Source organism: Sinohyriopsis cumingii, unplaced genomic scaffold (assembly GCF_028554795.1).
Source record: "Sinohyriopsis cumingii isolate HCF-2022 unplaced genomic scaffold, ASM2855479v2 utg000792l, whole genome shotgun sequence".
Taxonomy (NCBI): Eukaryota; Metazoa; Mollusca; class Bivalvia; order Unionida; family Unionidae; genus Sinohyriopsis; species Sinohyriopsis cumingii.
In genome coordinates, this window is record NW_028315931.1 from 402,722 (window position 1) to 423,489 (window position 20,768).

At 38.2% G+C, this 20,768-nt stretch overlaps 1 protein-coding gene across 1 annotated transcript in view; it reads right to left on the minus strand.

Moving 5' to 3' along the window:
• LOC149773239 (transient receptor potential cation channel subfamily M member-like 2) overlaps positions 1 to 20,768 on the minus strand; it is an 83,621-nt gene that overhangs the window by 13,194 nt on the left and 49,659 nt on the right. Inside the window, exons 5-8 of the mRNA XM_089946574.1 lie at positions 14,523 to 14,608; positions 10,133 to 10,328; positions 9,531 to 9,711; positions 7,998 to 8,161 (exon numbers count right to left, since the gene is read on the minus strand). Of these exons, the coding sequence (XP_089802700.1) occupies positions 7,998 to 8,161; positions 9,531 to 9,711; positions 10,133 to 10,328; positions 14,523 to 14,608 (627 nt within the window). The remainder of the gene's footprint in view (positions 1 to 7,997; positions 8,162 to 9,530; positions 9,712 to 10,132; positions 10,329 to 14,522; positions 14,609 to 20,768) is intronic.

Sequence of the window (20,768 nt, forward strand, 5' to 3'; positions counted from 1 at the left end):
TACACTGTCCTTTGGTCCAAGTGAATAAAATCAATGCAAATTGATGCAGCCAACAACACTAAAATGTTATCCACTATATGAACACTAATAAAACACCTATTTTTGTTGGAGTGACCAACGTCAATGCCAACCGATGCAGACACCACAAATCGAATTGGTTAATAATCTAATTCATCCACTGTCCATAATTTAAACTAGCCAAAGACCGGCTCTCACTATCTCAGTGCAATCGGCATGCAGTGGCAATATTTGATATTTTTAAAACTCACCAAAAATCGATGTCAACCAAATTGAACGTCAGTGGAATCAATCTTTTGTTTGTGACTGCCTTATGTGCAAATCTACTTGAAGTTCTTAGGTCGCCTTAGGGACTCCGACTCCGGATTTTCTGATGGGTTTTACTCCCTTAGCCTTTCCTCTGAGAGGGTATAGTCGCAAGGCAGCGAAGGTTTGAAATCGGAGTTTACCTTCTCCTAGATGGGTGACCACCCAAGGTTAACGAGCCCCATCTGCCCGAAGCATCTGGTTTTGAGGAGCCAGAAGCTCACCTGTCATCCCTACTCCAGTCAGTTTAAACAGGTTCCGCCACTCGTGAAGGCCTGGAGCTGGATTTGGTTATCAGAGGCTCTATCAAACACAAGCCATTGGGAGATTTCCAATGGAAGTGGGTGCCTATCTCCTACAACCGCCCCCGGCGATGACAACCCTTGAAATCCATAGAATTCAACACGGGAAGCAGCAGTTTACCGGTTATAAGTCACCTCTCGATTAGAGTAGAGCCATACGCCAGGGGTTGCTTCTGACGGTGGGAGTGACCAACATGTTTCACTGGACATCTACCGCCCGCCTCAAACTGGGCAACCCTAAGCCAATAAGGTGCCGTCCCGCCACAGTTCGCCTGCCTTGCTGGGTGCGTAAGGCTTAAGGTACGCGAGTACCTGACAAGCGGACTGCAACTACTGCACCAAGAAATAACAAAATAAAAATAAAAAAGATGACTTCAATCCTCAAGCTATGTACCTGGAATGTCCGGATCATGCTGACTGGGCTTTTAGATGATCTCCAGACAATCGGTGATGTTCGTAAGACTTCAGTCATCAACGACGAACTTGCAAGGCTCCAGGTCGACATCGCCTCACTACAGGAGACACGATTACCATATTCTGGGTCCCTCAGAGAAAAGAACTACATATTTGTCGGGCAAGGAAAGAGTGCAGGTGAAGCCAGAGAGTTTGGTGTTGGATTCGCTGTCAGGAACACTCTGCTGGGAATGATATAACCCTGCCAACAAGGAAATGAAAGACTGCTATCCCTCCGCCTCCACACCACAAACGGGCCTGTCAACCTGATCAGTGTTTACGCTCCCACACTAAGATCCGCCACAGATACCAAGGATAAGTTTTATGATGAGTTAAACTCGCTCATCGACAAAATTCCCAAAGAAGAGAACTTGATTTTGCTGGGCGACTTCAATGTTAGGGTGGGTGCCGATCATGACTCTTGGCCCTCCTGTCTTGGCAAGTTTTGTGTTGTGAAGATGAATGAGAATGGGCAGCGCCTTCTAGAGATGTGCTCATATCACGAACTCAGCATCACCAATTCATTCTTTCAGACAAAGCCACAGCACAAAGTGTCTTGGAGGCTTCCTCGGTCTAAACACTGGCACCAGCTGGACTTGATCATTACAAGACGGTCAGCTATGACGGGTGTGCTTCTTACCCGTACCTTCCACAGTGCTGACTGAAACACCGACCACTCGCTGGTGTGCTGCAAAATGAAGCTTCAACCAAAGAAGATCCACCACTCTAGGCAAGAGTGTCAGCCACGCATTCATGTGAGCAAGACATCATATCCAGACAAGGCTGAGGAATTCACATATGCTCTTTCCAAGACGTTTGACTCAGAACCCCCCAACGGCAGTGCCAAAGAAAGATGGGATTACATCAGAGAGACTGTATACATCACAGCCACACGGATCTTTGGTAAGAAGCAATCAAAGAACAATGACTGGTTTGAGGCTAACTCTGTCACACTCAAGCCAGCCATAGAAGAGCGTCGCAGTGCTCATCTGCAATACAAGCGATCCCCCTGTCAGAAGACACTACAGGCACACAGGTCTACCAGAAGCAAAGTGCAGAGATTAGCATGGCAGTGTGCCAATGAATACTGGCTTCAGCTCTGTCAGAGTATCCAGTCAGCAGCAGATATTGGAAACATCAGAGGCATGTACGATGGCATAAAGAAAGCAATGGGTCCCACGAAGAAACTGACAGCACCACTGAAGTCTGCCACAGGCGATACCATCCACAACAAGGGCAAGCAGATGGAGCGTTGGGTGGAATACTACTCCGAACTGTACTCCAAAGAGAACCACTTGAACAATGATGCCCTCAATGCCATTGAAAACCTCCCTTTCATGGCCGACCTGGACGAGAAACCTACTGTAGACGAACTAAAGAAAGCCTTAGAGAAACTGTCCCTAGGTAAAGCCCCAGGGAAGGATGGCATCACAGCAGAACTCATCAAGTGTGGATGTAGCGTGCTTCTCAAACACCTGCACGACCTCCTCTGCCAGTGCTGGGACGAGAGGGCTTAGCCTCAGGACATGAGAGATGCTAACATCATAACCCTGTACAAGAACAAGGGTGACAGAAGTGACTGCAACAACTACAGGGGCGTATCACTTCTCAGCATCGTGGGTAAAGTTTTCGCACGCGTCATCCTGAAAAGACTACAGACGCTTGCTGACAGAGTTTACCCAGAGTCGCAGTGCGGGTTCGCGCAGAGAGGTCCACAATCGATATAATCTTCTCTGTCAGGCAACTGCAGGACAAATGCTGAGAACAACACAGACCCCTCTTCCTGGCCTTTATAGACCTCACCAAGGCATTCGATCTGGTCAGCAGAGACGGACTCTTCACAATCCTGGCGAAAATTGGTTGCCCTCCAAAGCTGTAATATATGTTTTAAAACTAACAAGACATTAATCGTGTGGGTCCTAACTCAATTACTTACCACGCAATATAGATATACATTACATATAACACGGAGAAAATCAAACACAAATACAAATTAAATTAACTTTGTATAATCCTCCATATTAGAGACATACAGTACTTTTAATGACTTTATGCAAAAGAAAGAGTGACACAATTAGAGCTTATGCTTCAAATGCATGTTCAGAAATAAATAGTTTAAATCATTATAAACCTCTTGCCCCTAATTCTGACCAGCAGACCCTAAAACATGAAATTCTTAAATGAAATGAAACAGATAAGTAAATATAATGCCGATTGAAGCTGTCCTGAATGCAGGACGATATCACAATTTATCAATTTGAAGTTGATGATATAGTTTGATGGTCTTAAAAACGTTTCTGAGATAATCTGGGATCATAATTTTTCAAAGGACAACTTTTCACCCAGTCATTTGGTTTGCTGAGACAGCAATAAAATAGCGACTGTTCATGTGATGAAAGGCAGAGTGTTAGGCATCATCGCTCCTAATTATGTCTATATAGTCTGTATATGATTGAAATATAAAATACTGATAAATACACTACAACAATATGCTTGCACTTACTGCAGTTGTGGTTATATTTATTTTTATATTATATGTAATGCTGTGTTTTATATACAAATATTGCTATTTCTGAATATATTTGTGTAACCCAAAATTAAATACTCGAAAATGATGGTCGACAACTAAATGCAAAAATGAATTGAATTTAGATTGTATATAAACTAACTGATGGTCTAAGGTTGTCATTGCCCGGGGTGGGAGTGGGAGACAAGCGCCACAATCCTCCAAAATTTCCCCATACGGCTTGCGTCTCTAACTGCCTCTGTCAACTAAAATCCAGCTCCTGGCCTTCGCGAGTGGCTTAGATTTGAAGCCCGGCAGACCATGTTTTCTACTAACAGGAGAAGGGGTGAAGGCGGCCCACTGGCGCCTTAAAACCAGTTGCTTCGGGTAGATAGGACTCGTAAACCTTGGATGGTAGCTCATCTAGGAGAAGGAAAACTCCGATTCCAAACCTCTGCTGGATTGTGGCTATACCCACTCATGGGAAAGGCTAAGGGAGTACACCCCGACAGAAAATCCGGAGATGGAGTCCCTAAGGCGGTCTGACATTGACTTCATTGTCATTCCGGCAACTCCTGCGACGCCGTTGGTGCCAAGCTGTATCGGCATTCGTCGTTCCCTTGGGCACACCAGCTGCATGGAGAGGGGGGATCTGCTGAATGGGCAACAGCTGATTCTCCATACCATCCTGCCCAGGCTTCATAGCTCCACTGGAGAGGACACTCCAGCGTCGTCGTACGGCGTCGGCACAACACGAGAAGTAGCAGTTTACCGGTTCTAAGTCAAAGCTCGATAGACGTAGAGCTTGGCGCCAGGGGTTACTTCTGACGGTGGGAGAGATCACCAGGTCTCACAGGACAGCTACCGCCCGCCTCAAGCTGGGCAGCCCCCAGTCAGTAAGGTGTTGCCCGCCATGGCCTGCCTGCTTCACTGGGTGCGTGGAGCTTAGAGAACCATCTCGACATATGGGCCACAAAACTCCGCACCAGGAAAGACTAAAAGAAGAAATAAGAAGTCTCCAACTCTTTGTTTTGCAACCTGGAATATCAGGACCATGTGTCCTGGATTGACCGCTGACCTACAGCAGATCGACGATGCACGGAAGACTGCCGTCATTGACAGTGAACTCTCCCGACTGAACATCGACATTGCCTGCATCCATGAGACCCGACTGGCTGATAGCGGCACCATCAGGGAAGCCAATTACACGTTCTTTTGGCAGGGGAAGCCCTTGGATGAACCTAGGCAGCATGGTGTAGGCTTTGCCGTCGAGAACACGCTAATCGCCTTCATTGAACCTCCATCATCAGATACTGAGAGAATCCTTGCCCTCCGGCTGTCAACATCCTTAGGCCCGGTCAACATCTTCAGCGTGTACACCACAACCCTCTGCTCCACCTACGAGGAGAAAGACAAGTTTTATGAAGCTCTGGATCAGGCAATATCCAGTATCCCCAACAATGAAAGCCTTTACTTACTAGGAGACTTAAATGCTAGAGTGGGAGCTGACCATGAGGCCTGGTCCACCTGTCTCGGCTTTTACGGAAGGGGCAAGATCAACGAGAACGGTCAGCGACTGCTGGAGATGTGCTGCTCCCACAGCCTATGTGTGACCAACACTTTCTTCAAATGCAAGGAGATCCACCAGGTGTCGTGGAGACACCCACGTTCACGCCACTGGCACCAGCTAGACCTCGTCATCACCAGGCGTGCAGAACTGGCCAGTGTCCTCCTCACCCGCAGCTACCACAGTGCCGATTGTGACACGGACCATTCCCTCGTGGCCAGCAAGGTGCGAATATTGCCCAAGAAGCTGCACCACGGCAAGAAGAAGGGTCACCCACGCATCAACACCTGCTGTGCAAGCAACCCAGAGAAAACACAGAAGTTCATCAGCAAACTGAAGGAAGCCCTCACCAAAGTGACACCTGAAGACACCATTGACTCCAAGTGGTCCCATATCCGTGACTCTGTGTACAATTCAGCCATCACAGCATACGGGAAGAGAGAGTGAAAGAATGTCGACTGGTATGAGGCAAACTGGGAGGAGATGGAGCCCGTGACTGAGGCAAAGAGGAAAGCCCTCCTGGCATACAAGGCTGTACCTAGCCCCAGAACACTACAAGCCCTCAGGATTGCAAGGAACAACGCCCAGAAGACCGCCCGCCGCTGTGCCAACACCTACTGGCTGAATCTTTGCAACAGTATACAGACAGCTGCTGACACCGGGGATACAAGAGGAATGTATGAGGGTATCAAAAAGGCGACAGGCGCCCCCAGTTACAAGACCTCCCCCCTCAAGTCCAAGACGGGCGAAGTCATCACAGACCAGGGGAAACAACTGCAGCGATGGGCTGAGCACTATCTCGTGCTATATGCAACCCAAAACAATGTCACTGGAACTGCCCTGGACGCCATTCCAGACCTGCCTGTCATGGAGGAACTAGACACACAGCCCACCCTGGAAAAGCTCGGAAAAGCCATCGATTGCCTTGCCTGTGGGAAGGCTCCTGGAAGCGACTGCATTCCGCCTGAAGTCCTCAAAAGCGGAAAACCAGCTCTGCTCCAGCCCCTACACACACTCCTCTGCCTTTGCTGCGAACAGGGATACATCCCACAGGACATGCGTGACGCCAACATCGTCACTTTGTACAAAAACAAAGGAGACCGTAGCGACTGCAACAACTATCGGGGCATCTCCCTCCTCAGCATCGTCGGAAAGGCTTTCGACCGTGTTGCCTTGACGCGCTTGCAGATCCTAGCCTCCCGCGTCTACCCAGAGTCCCAGTGTGGATTTCGAGCCGGCAGGTCAATTGTAGACATGATCTTCTCACTACGTCAGCTGCAGGAGAAGTGTCGCGAGCAGCAGATGCCCCTCTATATTGCCTTCATAGACCTGACGAAGGCGTTTGACCTGGTTAGTCGGAGTGGACTCTTCAGACTCCTGCAGAAGATCGGCTGCCCCCCACGTCTGCTTGCTATCATTATGTCATTCCATGAGAACATGCACAGCACAGTGTGCTTCAATGGCGCAACCTCTGAAGCATTCCCAGTCATCAGCGGAGTCAAACAAGTCTGTGTCCTTGCGACGATGTTCTTTGCCATCTTCTTCTCCATGCTTCTCCAGTACGCATTCAAGGACTGCAGCGAGGGAGTGTACATCCATACCAGGGCTGACGGCAAGCTGTTCAACATCGCCCGTCTCCGTGCTAAGACTAAAGTCACAGAGGTACTCATCCGTTAATTGATCTTCGCCGATGATGCAGCCTTGACATCACACACGGAAGATGGACTGCAGCAGCTGGCATGCCGCCTCTCCCATGCTTGTAAGGAATTTGGACTGACCATCAGTTTGAAGAAAACGAATGTCATGGCGCAGGACGCAAACTCCCCTCCCTCTGTCACCATCGATGGGTACAACTTGGAAGTTATCGAGAACTTCACATACCTCGGGTCTAACATTTCCAGCTCACTCTCCCTTGATTCTGAGGTGAACGGCAGGATTACCAAGGCAGCTGCAGTGATGGCCAGACTTAACCAGAGAGTCTGGAACAACCCCAACCTCACAGAGAAGACCACACTGCGTGTCTACCAAGCCTGTGTACTCAGCTCACTTCTCTACAGCAGCGAAACATGGACCACCTATGCAAGACACGAGAGGAAACTCAACAGCTTCCACCTGAGATGTCTGCGATGCATTCTGCACATCCAGTGGCAGGACAAAGTACCCAACACAGAGGTTCTAGAACGCGCCAACATGAACAGCATGTTCTCCATTCTCAGCGAGAGGCGCCTTCGCTGGCTTGGCCATGTCAAGAGAATGGACCCAGGTCGCATTCCCAAGGACCTGTTGTATGGGGAGTTAGCAGAAAGTGCACGACCAACTGGACGACCACATCTGCACTACAAAGATGTTTGCAAGAAGGAAATGAAGACGGCAAACATCAATGTCAACGACTGGGAGAGCTGTGTAAACAACCGTTCCAGCTGGCGTCAAGCTGTCAGGCAGGGAGTTCAAAACGCAGAGGAAGAGAGAAGAATAAAACAAGCTGAAAAGAGAGCTAGAAAGAAGGATAAGCAAAAGCGTACTTTGGAGCTATGCCATCGTCTCCCGTAGACGGACGGATGCCAGGAGAGAAAAACTAACTGGGAAATTAAAAGATGCATATACAATTCAACTGTATTAAAATCTCCTGTATGAGGTTCTGATAGAGTCAATTTTCAGGACATGCCATATTCATCACAATTAACTGGGAATTCGTTCAATAAAGAGGAAAGTTCCACCATAGTACATGAAAACTGACTTAAACCAAAACGTAAACAGGCAGATTAACGGATGTATAAGGTAAGACATTTGCACCTGTCAAAATATATCAATTTATGGTAGGGCATAATAATCTAATTAATCCCACCTTTTTATTCTCCAGTAGTTGTTTGTTCTGAATAACTCCCCATGGAGCTATTCCGATGGCAACAATATCCTTCTCATTTGTAGAAGTCAAGAGAGAATATTTTACTGCCTCTCCAACATGTTTTGGTACACCTTCATGGGTTCCTCCAGTTATAATCCAGGCATCTGCAAGAAAATAGTTGAGGACCGTTATATATCACATGCTAAACCTGCCTCCCCTCGCAAGAAAAACAAAATCTGGGTGCAAGTAAAATTCCATACAAGGTTTACTAATTCAGATTTACAGGCAACTAGTTCTCGATGTAGCAAATACAAATGTCAATATAACTGGCCTTGATGAGCCCCTTTTACGTCATGTCACAGTTGCTGCGGGGAGTAAATAGGTTTACAGCATACGTGACATACTATTCAAGAAGCAGGAACCTCTCAGATAATTACAAACATCCACCTAGTACTCAAAGACTTTACTAGTGTCAAGGGATGAAAAGCTTACAATTTATGCGGAGTAAAGTCATTTCTTTCGATCAGGAACCCAAGACACAGTCATCGTATATTATGTCCTGCAGAAACAATCCTACCAAGTCTAATCTAAAACAGGTGTTATACCAAATGAGTGGGAAAATATTTTGCGCCTGATTCTTAATTTAAACAATAGTATCAATATAAAATGAGTATGACGGAATTAGTTGGAACTCCGAATTTAATACAGCAATTAACCCTGTGAATATGCACCTGAGTACAGATATCGATAACAACATATTTTGAATTATTACACTCTGATGTGGTCATAATGTACAACATGAGTTTTCTAGTTGTCATTAATTTGAAAAAGTATGCATACAGAAAATAGGATTTTTGAAAAATAATGCTTGACTTAATTGATCAGCAAATCCTCCAAAAAACAAACACGTAATCCTTCAAGTGAAATTTAACTAGTTCGTGCCACCAACTACAGCATCCACGCCCTTATCATTTCATTATTTTCTACTATGTGACAGACAAGCATCATTCATTTGCTTTTATTGGCTCAGTGTCGGGTCCTTTAGGGCCTAAGATGACTATTTTATACAAAAATACAAGTATCGCCTACTTTAACGATATCATAATGCTGCGGAGGATTCCTCAGTGTTTGCAAGTACAGCAAATGACTTTTTGTATATACAAACAAAACTCAGTTATCTTTGCACAATATATAAATACGCACTATAAGGCTTGATACCAAGGCAAAGAAATCCTAAACTCACAAATATATTATTTTCATTCTGCTTCAAAGAACTTTGCAGAAGTCAAAATATGTAACCTTCTAAATTGAGATTTCTTATATACTTCTACCTCAGCTAAAAAAAGAACATACTGATAAACTCAAATATTTTAATCAGTGTTTTGTAAGTGAGACAACCAAGTAGAAAAAATGTACTATGGGCATTATGTGTTTGTAAAAAATATGATAATTAATTGTATCTAAATAGGCTCAATATAAGATGTGCCAAGAAGCAAAACTAGGAAGTTTATATTCAAACTCTTTACTTCCTACCTGTGTTACGCGCAGCATTCACAAGACCAAACCGGAACATATCTCGTAAGTCAGGCTTCATGTTGAAGTTTTTTGAACCACCGGTCACAGAAATGAGCAAGTTTGGCTTATCCATTCCCCACACATTCATCATTAGCTCCAGCATCGTGGTCACATCAGTGTCACTGTCAACACGGACAAACTGAAAATTTTGAAAGGTTAAATTATCTGATAATGTTTTGATGATAATTGCTTGTTTACATTTGAAGCAAATTGTCAGTTGACTACATTCATCACGTCTGCAAAACTATCAAACAGAATGTATTTTACTGTGCAACATATCTGAAAATGGGTATTCACTCTAAACTGATAACAATAGCTACTCATTATATGGGTTAATAACAAAGACTATATCAATATATATATGTTAATTATTTGTATCTATATGTATATTGCGAAGAACTCACACTCTATCATAATGTGTATAAAAAACTTAAAATTAATTTATCTTCGCATAACTATAAGTTGTAACTTATACTCATATTTAACTTTATACATAATTACGCGGGTTGGTTTATTTTTCATTCACTGAAAGAATGGTGAACATCACTAACATATCTTACTTTTGCATTATTTCCTATAAAACCAACAAATTCTATCTCTCCAAATGCATTGGTTGGTACAGGGTCTGAGTGATCCTCAAAATTCCATTTTAATGTGGCTGGATGACTTTTCCGGCCTTGGTTTGGTTGATCTTGTTCGGGGCGATCAATGACAGCTTTATCATGGTCCAGTTTGTGGTACCCACACTGGCAAATGCTGTAAGAAGGAATACACGATGGTTAGTATACCATGATATAGTAGCTTCCGGTATGACAAATAAGGAACTGCAACTATGATTACATCTGTTACGATATAAATATAGACCAGCACATCAACGGCTATACATTGCTAATTAAACGTTAAGTCCTAAAAGTAACACATATAAAGAATTGCAATGTACAATCTTTATGAAGACGCAAAATTAATGATTGCCTGATGCAATTTCAACTCAAGCTGCAAACGTATGCCACTTTAATAAAAAGTGTGCTTTTATGTATAATAGTCGATATTTACGAACAATACAAAGATTTTGTGGGTTAAATCCGTTAGTATAGATTAGCATACATGGCTATATTGAAACCAAAACATTAGTGCACAATAATAACCGACTTTCGCATCAGATCTCATATTTACACTATTTTGATGACATGAACACAATTTTAAACACGTGACTTTACCATCATTTTGCTGATAGTTAATGTTAGCAATAATTGTTATGCACGTTTCAATTTGCAGAGTCTAAATTCTAGAGTTTTCCCATTTGAGAACATGTGCATCAGACGTAACCTGCTAATGTAAACACTTGCATCAAAGATACCTGTTATTGAAGGAAATTAATATTTTCTATTGTCTGCCATTTTTGGGGGTTATATATATATATATATATATATATATATATATATATATATATATATATATATATATATATATATATATATATATATATATATATAGTCTGTACATATGTTTATAAAGGAAATGGTTTACTTCGTTATAACCCCATTTTGAGATTTGACCAGTCATAACCTCTACATAATAGACAAGTGTTACAAAAGGAAAAGGTTTACTGTGTTATCGGAACATTTCTCTGAATTGACCATACATATCCCATTTAGATAATGGATACCTGCTTGTTTTTGTTCTTCTATGAATGCCATTTATAAACAGGTTACAACTGTATCTTTAGAGAATTGGCTAGACATATATGGTGGTATAAATATATGTAGCAGAGATAACAGCATACACATGTATAAGATAAGAGTATTCTATCATATTCTTAGTCGTTGATGAAATAAACAGCTGTATCGCAAATACTCTTTAAAATTATACTCCGACCCATGGAATTTTCGTAGAGCAAAAAACTAATGATTTCTTATGATGTCCAGATATATACTTGCCTATCTAAGCATGCAAACTTTAAAAATAAATAAAGTAAATACAATAATAACAACAATATTAAAAAGCTGAAAAGTTGTAATATATTCATAAAATAATTACCTAACTATGATGGATTAGCAACTTTTAATAGTTAACGTCATACAACAAATCGAATACCGTATCGTTATAATTCCCATACGTGAATTCATTCAATATCAAATTGTGATCATCTGTTTTGCATTTATGCTATTAATTCAAACTGATGTGACCCGTTTCCATTTCACTTCAAGGGACTACACTATTTGTAAACAGACACATATGCATGCGTGAACCTATGGTCACATACACTTTGACGAGGGACAGATGATTTCTTTTTGTGAAATCAGCAAGGAATTCATCATTTGAAAATCTAACTATTAAATAACAATTAGCGGTACACATTATTTGGTTAAACCATTATACTTCAAAACCATCTGCTTCAATAAGTAGAACTCCCGATATAATGACTATCAGCGATAACAAAACGGCCTACAGGAGCGCATAATGTGATTTGTCTTTTTTAAATTTGGTCATACACATAAATTATCGGGACATTTTCTAATAAAATTCACTCAAAGTTCCGTAAAACTGTACCAATAATAAGTATCACTGTCATATAAGTATAATTTACCGTGATAAACTAGAATATTTAATAAGTGTATGTTCTTATACGGTAATACATATTGGTCTTTTTGTGAAATTCACATTTTTATTTCATAGAATTGGTTAGATAACTTTTACGTCTGGATTTAACCAATGATATGTTTAATTATCCTATACAGTTAATTATTTTTTTCACCCCCATAACACTTTGAAAGAACTTTAAATAATATTATTTAGATGTTGTACCTGAATATGTGAACTACCAATAATTTCAGTCGAGTAAATTAGCAATTTTCTAACTGATATTTGGACTGGTGCTTGTTAGCCAGAATCCAACCAACAGAATCATTTTCAACACATGGAAATAAAGTCTAAATCTATGAGATGCTTTTGGTAATGATGTACAAAGAGGTTTGCGTAAGTGTCTCAATGGTCTATTTTAAAGGATGTTTGACTCCATCAATATTTCAAACTAATGCAATGACAATAAGTTAAAATAAAAAATACAATAGATATATACATACGAAAAAAGGTAATGTATATTCAGTATGCGTAGATTTTGCAAACCTACACATTTGCACAATATTTACTGACAACCATGCTACCTGGAACTCTGATGCAACCTTATAAATACAACTTACTGAACGTGAATATTAACTCAGAAATATATTATGGCTACATTATATATATTAGCCTACTCATGCGATGAGGCCACAAAACCTATTTCATAGTTTTCTTGAACAGGGAAGTGAATTTTTTTACTATTGGTACAAGGTTTTAACTTGTAAACAATTTTCTGCCAACTGTAGCACATTTTCGTTCCTTGCCGAACTCTACTGGAAGTGTTTCCAAACAAATTCTTTCAGATGAAATATGGTCAGATATATTGTCGGTGTCATAAATAAATAATTGAACATTAGCAATACATTAAATCATACATATTAGGTTACAGTATCAAACTTTTGATATGGTCAAGTTACACTTCTGAAATTACATCGACGTTTAAAGTTTGATAAATCAATATGTGATATTTTCAAGATATTGAGAATATAAATGACAAATAGCTCAAGTACAGAAGTCAATCAACATGACAATTCGGTCAAAGATTCCATGTTTTGTGTGATTCAGCTGTTATTCTACGAAATTCCAAATATAAATGTGCAATATGGTCACTGATATCAAAGGGGTATTGATCAAAGAGGTGAAAGTTACGTTTAATTACTCTTCTAAAAGTTCACCGAGAGACAAATTTTCGTGGGTCTATATGCAGTAGAATGGAAGTTATTAAGTGTGAAACAATTAGTGAAAAACAGATCACTGAAACATGCAGTTAGACCACAATTACAAACTTTAATAATGGATACGTTAGTCTGCTTGAGATGCCAACACATGAAAATGGATCCAGTATATCCAAAGTGTAATAAAGAAATAGCATTAAATGACCATATGAATACATGAATATCCAAACACTACAATCCCTCAAATATTTTGTTGACTAAACCTTAGGAGATGAAAATGGCTTTAAACTAAATTGTATTACAAACTAATCAATAGGTACTTGTACTAAACATACATTTCACTGAATTGTATTTGCACTTTGTTGATGCACACAAATTTTAATTTGTCTGAGATTGTTTGCAGTTCATTCACGTTTGTTCTTTCAGCTAATCATATCATAGCTTTTTCAATGGTTTCAAACAAAAATATATTAGATTTTATTTTCATTCCTTCCACTGACCATCTTTAGTTTCACTCTGAACAGAATGTTCTTGCATTATCTGGGTGTTGAAGGGACATAACTATTGGTTTCATATATATTGTCTGCTCAAATTTGTACTTCAATTACAAGACCGACAGTGCATATTATGCACCACAAAAATGAATTCAGATTAATTTAACATAATACTACAACTGTAATATGTACAAAACTATGGTTGTGGGGTATCTGACAGCAAATATGATTCTTTTCATTTCGTAACAAGTGTTCAGATACATATTTCAGGTGATGATGTTATCGTATCAAGGGCAGTTGTGTTTATGTCTGAATTGACAAAAGCAATGCATTGGCTTGAAAAGGCTGAAAATATTGACGGTGATGAAACGAATATGACCCTTTTGTAACATAACACAAATGCATTTTTGTAATTATTCGGTACGCTGTTTACATTCTGGGTGCAATTCTTAAGAAACTGAATGTAAAAATGTCTGAATTGATGCAAAACTATGACAATATAGACGTCAGTGAAACTGCAATAGTAATTAATTCAGTACTGCATGTATGTGATACACAAATGGAGGCTGCGTATTCATGGTGGATGAAAGATTAAAATAAAATATCATATAACATAATGGAAAGATTCTAGCTGATCTTAGTACCTATACTGTACTTACTCCTTACTCTTGGTATTTGTAGAAACAATATAATATGAGCATTTTCTCATTTTGATGTTTTGCTTGATCCATTTCACCTTTTCTTTCTGAAACGAAAAAAGTAAATGAAAAGAAAAGATAAATACAAACATGAAACAAGAGTTCCATTATGGCAGTGATGCTCTTTTGCTCAAAACACCAAACTTAACCATTTGTTTCAAAATGTAATAAAAGCATGTATACTATTACAAAACCAGATTTACCCGAAAAACAACCAGATGCCTATCATGAATAATAAATATAAAATGTGATTTCTACAGAGTTGAATATGAGTTTCATTCTAGCTGGTAAAGAAACCAGTTCATTGAACACGAGGTCACAAATATTAAATAATTATATCTCACATTTATCTTTATTAATCACTTTTAAAGTAAACTAACTGGTTAGTATGAAAGTGAATTGGCTAACCCGTATGCTTCACTAACATAGCACCAGATGGTAGCTAATTCATGTTTATTCCGCTGTCAATCAATGTATTTATGATACGCCTATCTTACTGATACTTCAGTACTATGCAATATGAACAAATTCGAAACTGTAACTGTATCAATGTTAGTTACATTTGCACAGCGTATTGCTCTCTTTTTAAGTATTAAAAGTTTGTAAAGCAAATATTTTTACCAGAACAAATGTGTTTATTTGCAGGCAACGTTATCTGTTATTTAATAGCTGTCAATTGTTCTTTATGAAATAATTTAAAATTGCAGTGTCACTAAAATTACCGATCCTGCTTTCTTTTAGATACAAGATCTGAGCTGTAACAAATTTCTAAGAACAACCATTCAATTATTAGGTTTACATTTACAATAAATGCCGCTGCTTTTTTTTCATGATGATGATTAATGTCAAGACTGAATAACACATTTCAAGCATTCGTTCTTTTCATTCATTTCTTCCGGTATTGTTCAGAAATGTTGCTGAACATTGAATGACAATTATTCAGAACATGCTTTCTATCTTACCGGATAGTTTGCACATCGCTGAAGAATTTCACACCTTGCTAAATACTTTAGCAGTTTGCTGAATATTTCCGCAGGGTGTTTACCAACAATGTAAACAAGAAACTGGGTGAAAATGAATTCACATATGCTTACATCAGACAAATTTCTAAACCTTCACGCATGGATGCGCTCTGCAATATTAGCTCGAAATCTGTTACGCCGTTTGGAGGGGACAGTAATTTAAGGTAGTTAGCAGCTGGAGAATTATCTGATATGCAATAAATTTACAAATTGGGGAAAAGTCATGCCGCAGCATATTTCATCAATTCTTAATAACTGTAAATAATTAAAATAACGCTAAACAAGGAAACATTCTTGAATCAAAGAGATATGTTCACATTAAACAAATTTTTATAATATAGTGGTTCCCTCACTATGATAATGTTTCCAGGGAGACATAAAACAGTACTGCTTAATAAGTAAGAGCACTTTATATTGAGGCACGTTTCACATTAAAATGACAATCAGAATAAAATAGGATTCATGGCCAGGCCCACTGAATATGAAGCAATGGCGCTATATACTGAGGCACGTTTCACAGAAAGAAAATATGCAGGCCCACACCCATCCGTAGGCGCGTAGACGCGTTTATTTCTTCCATGATGTTTCACTGGTGGGGGGAAACAACCAAAAACATTTTTGTGGGGTTTTTTTAAAGTCAATGCACAATAACGCAAATTGTTGCGAAGTAAACATTTTGATTATAGTGTGTTTCTTACATAATTTAAGATACGATAAAATACGTCATGAGAAACCATTACATGTGCAAATTAAAGGTTATCCATTAAGAGAGCTGGTCTTTCAAAACAAGTCATAATCCTAAGAATTTCTAACTAGTTCCTAAATGGGAATGAGAAAATTTGTTCATACATAAACTAAACTTGGAATTTCTAAAATAAAATAAAAATAGCACAGTACCAGTTATACTCGCGTATATGTCGATTACATCTGCAAATTGAATAGACCAAAACCTGCCATCGCATAGTACAATGACATTATGATAATTGGACATAATAAAACTGATCGAGTTAGAATATCTAATATACTAAAAGCCTGAAATTAAGGGATTCAAGCCTGGTATATAAACCACATTGTCTAAATAGGCAAATATTTTCTCAATTGACACATTGCGTTATTTGCATGGTTGTGATATGGAACACACAGGTAAGGTCTGTACAGATATATGTATATATCATACATGATACCTACCCAGTCATCGGCTACAATTTATGTAAAAAGATATAAAACCGCAGTGTCCATCTCTCTATATCGTAACTCTGTATTATAAGTAAAACCTATATTTTCATAATATTTATAAAATAAGCTAAACTTTCTAGAATAATATAATATGATCAGAAGTATTCTTACCCTATACTTATAGGTTACTGCATTTGTATGGGAAAATATGAACGAGTTTTTTGGATGGAATACTGCACGACCTTGGGAGTGAAGTATATCCATCCGACAAAACGAATTCATATTTTGCCATACAAATGCAGTAACCATTTTATTATATGCTCATTTCTTATTCTACTTATGGCTTAATTTTATAAACAAAATTTACTACAAGAAACAACGTAAATAAATGTATGCCGTATTAAAAATTAAATACACAAGCGCATATTCGTCATTACACAACAACAACATTATTACTGTGCACATAACTCCGCCCAGAAAAATTTGAACTTAATCGCGCGCTCGACATAACTTTCGAAATAAAATGGCGTGTCTAGTTAAAATTGAAATTTGGAGTCATATTGTGAATGAATGTGCATTGCAACAACTTTTCCATTTGATCTTCAGTGAATAGATTTTGCTATTTATTTCGAGTCTACGATATTTCAAGATTATGGGCTGGATTTGTATCTGACAAATCCATATGAAATACATCGGATTGAAGAAGCTAGAGAGAAGCGTGTTGATATATGTAAATGTGTTTCTGTTTCTGTCATTGAATGTTTGAAATCATAATGTAGGAAAATATGAAGTCTTTCAATTGCAATTATCAAAAGGACCCTATAGAATTTAATACTTATTTCATTTTTTAGTGAAGTAAGGAGGATGTAATTGCACTTATCATCGAAATTACAGTACAATTTCGAAATGTGTAATCAGGATTGATAACCTATGACATGGCTCATGTAATTCGGACTTGCAGAACTAAGAAAGTACATTTTGAGGAAATTCAGGATGTAAAACTGTAAGTATTTTTTTGCCATTCTTATCACCATCTAAAGAAGACGGTATATGACTTGTCACTTGTATGTTATTTGCAAGGACCTTTTCTTGCGTCTGTTGTATACTGTAGCTAGCCTAAATCTGAAACATTGTATCAACGCGGAATGTGTCAAAGCAGCAGGTATGTGGCAGTCCAAGAAACATGTTTCACTTCATTCAGAAACTAATTTAAACAACCACAACGTACAGCTCCTCCTACGCGAGTGTACGTGATCTGTTTACAAATCAATAGTACTGACGTTCACGTCCATTATTTGTTTACAATATAAATTAGATCCTTTATGCACGTGAATGCTATATGTGTATTCGCGCGCGGGTTCAGCATCGGGTAATACTGCACGATTCTGAAAATGTAAAGTTAACGGGAAAAAAATGAACATATAATACGTATGTTTATTGTATAGTTGGTTGATAGTATGCTAGAAATCGTTGAAGAGTTGAAAATTACATGCAATCGAACTGTATTATTTTCGTTTTTATTTATATTATTATTGTAATGGAGCAAAATAACTCCATAAATATTGAAAAATCTTATGCACACAAATTTTCAAATTAGGATATAAAGCCTTGTTATACAATGTTACTGAGGTCTTTTGTATCCTCCACAGATTTGGTGGGAAAAAATATTGTCATCTGATTATCTTTCTTATTACTAGTATTATATATTGATATAAGTATTACTAATTATTATTACTAGTATTAATAATACTACCACTACTGCTACTAACACTATTAATACTACTACTGCTACTACTACTACTACCACTTCCATACTACTACTACTACTATTACTACTACTACTAATAATAATAATTATAATAATAATCATAACGACAATATTAATCTTGACAATATTGTTATTTTTGTCATTATTATTATTATTAGTATCAGTATTATTATTATTATTATTATTATTATTCGAACAGCTAAGGATAATTATGATTGACTTGTGATATTCTTGCTTATCAAACGTTTCCAACGAACAACAAAAACACTGCAAACCAATGAACATCTTTAAGACGTTCGGGTCTTATGCAAGTTATATTACTGAGGGTAATCTTTTGGCTTATCTGATTTTGCCATTTTTAAGAGATGCTTATTTAAATTTTAGTTAAGGGCATGACATTATTTACTAATAGTGAACTGTTAAAAAACATTATTTTTAAAGAATATTCTGTTGCAAAGTGGGTCATGAGACAGCTTGATTGTTCATAAACAGGTTTCAGCAAGCAGGTATTCATTCCTGTTTTATCATCAGTTTTGGGCATCATTCACTGTTGCGTTAAGATATAATTTGAGCAGAATCGTTTATTTAAATTATTCATTTGGAATTACGAAGTGCTGTTATACATTTTGGAATAAACAATTACTTTATTGTTAAATTTGTCAAAGACATTCTAGATTAAATCATTATGATACATCTAGACTGTTGGTACATCAAGATAACCAAGATTATTCATTCAGAACATTCTATACTTTTGGACATGTGATAGACCATTAGGAATATTTGGAATTTAATTCACAATACTATTAATCATGAATGTTCATTTAATATTGCAGGAACATAAACTAGTTGTCGAAGTTTACTATACCTGTAAGTTTTTCGTCTTTCAATTAATTAGTTTAAGACTATCGAGTCGTATGACATGTAGCATTGCTACATTTGTACAAGCCCAACAAAATTGATATTGTTCAATTGTTCCTCATTCATTGCGGAGTTGAGACAATCTTTCTTACTATTCGTTGAAAAGTATGTGACCCATCTCATTATCCCTGCCAATATTTGCATTATTCATAAAAAGACACACACATGCATGGATATCATCAGTAAGAGGTTAGTGTTAGGACTGGTCAGTCTGGTGTCAGGATAATGTGACTGGGTGGGACATCATGCTACGTGTCTGCGGCATGATTCCCAAGTGTTAGGCATCACATTATACTGTCACATTGCAGACATCGTAGAGATATGACTGAAACATTGTTAAAACTAAGTTAACAATCCAACAAACACACACACACACAAACATATATACTATAGCATTTGCTAAGAGTTTGTTCTTATTCATTAGAACTTGTTTGTGTTCCTCTCTCTTCACGACAAGAACTGACCTAACAAAGTTCGACTTGTGTATTTCACAATATTTATTGACTAAATTTTAATTCCGACATTCATAATTTATGGCGCAGAACGTTCTGAAGGAAATATTCATGCAGTATTTAGATGTGTTAGCCTGTATATATAAACAGAGATTTAGCCATTTTATATGATATTCTGATTTGCTGTTAGCACGTCGCTTGTCAATATCCAATCAGAGATGTCTTGCAAGTATATTCATTTTTTGCTCGTGATGATTTTAATGTACCAGACAAAAATATTTGCATAAACAGATAAATGATCCGGTACAATGGATTATTTATTTCCCTGAAATTTTACCTACTTCACTGATAATCAGAAAAACTAAAAATGCAATAAATCTTTACATGTTACAAAACTTATGCATACTCAACATGTGTACGTTTTGCAAAGCCTGCGTATTTACACAAAAAGCATGTGTAATATACATTTGTACGTCAGCTCGCTGGATCCCTGATACAATGTATCATAGAGAAGCAACAAAACTCTTGTACTAACACAGTTGCATCATAATTGCGATGCGCCTTTTGTGAGTAGCCAAGATGAACTCCTAAGCTGATTTCATGAACAGCAAAAGTTGGTATATTGCTGATACGATATATTTGATTGTAAACCCTGGAGCACAAGAGCAATTCCTGGGCACGTTGCTGGAAATGTGTCTACAGAAGAAAAAAAAATTATTGTTGAATCTAGAAGAATAGGGTCAAAGATTGTAGTAAATGTAATGAACAAATACCCGAAATGTGCAAATCACTAAACTGAGAATATTATGTCACAAAAGGACAACATTCAAAATTTAATAAGTCTATATGTGATATGTTTCAAGTAATTGTG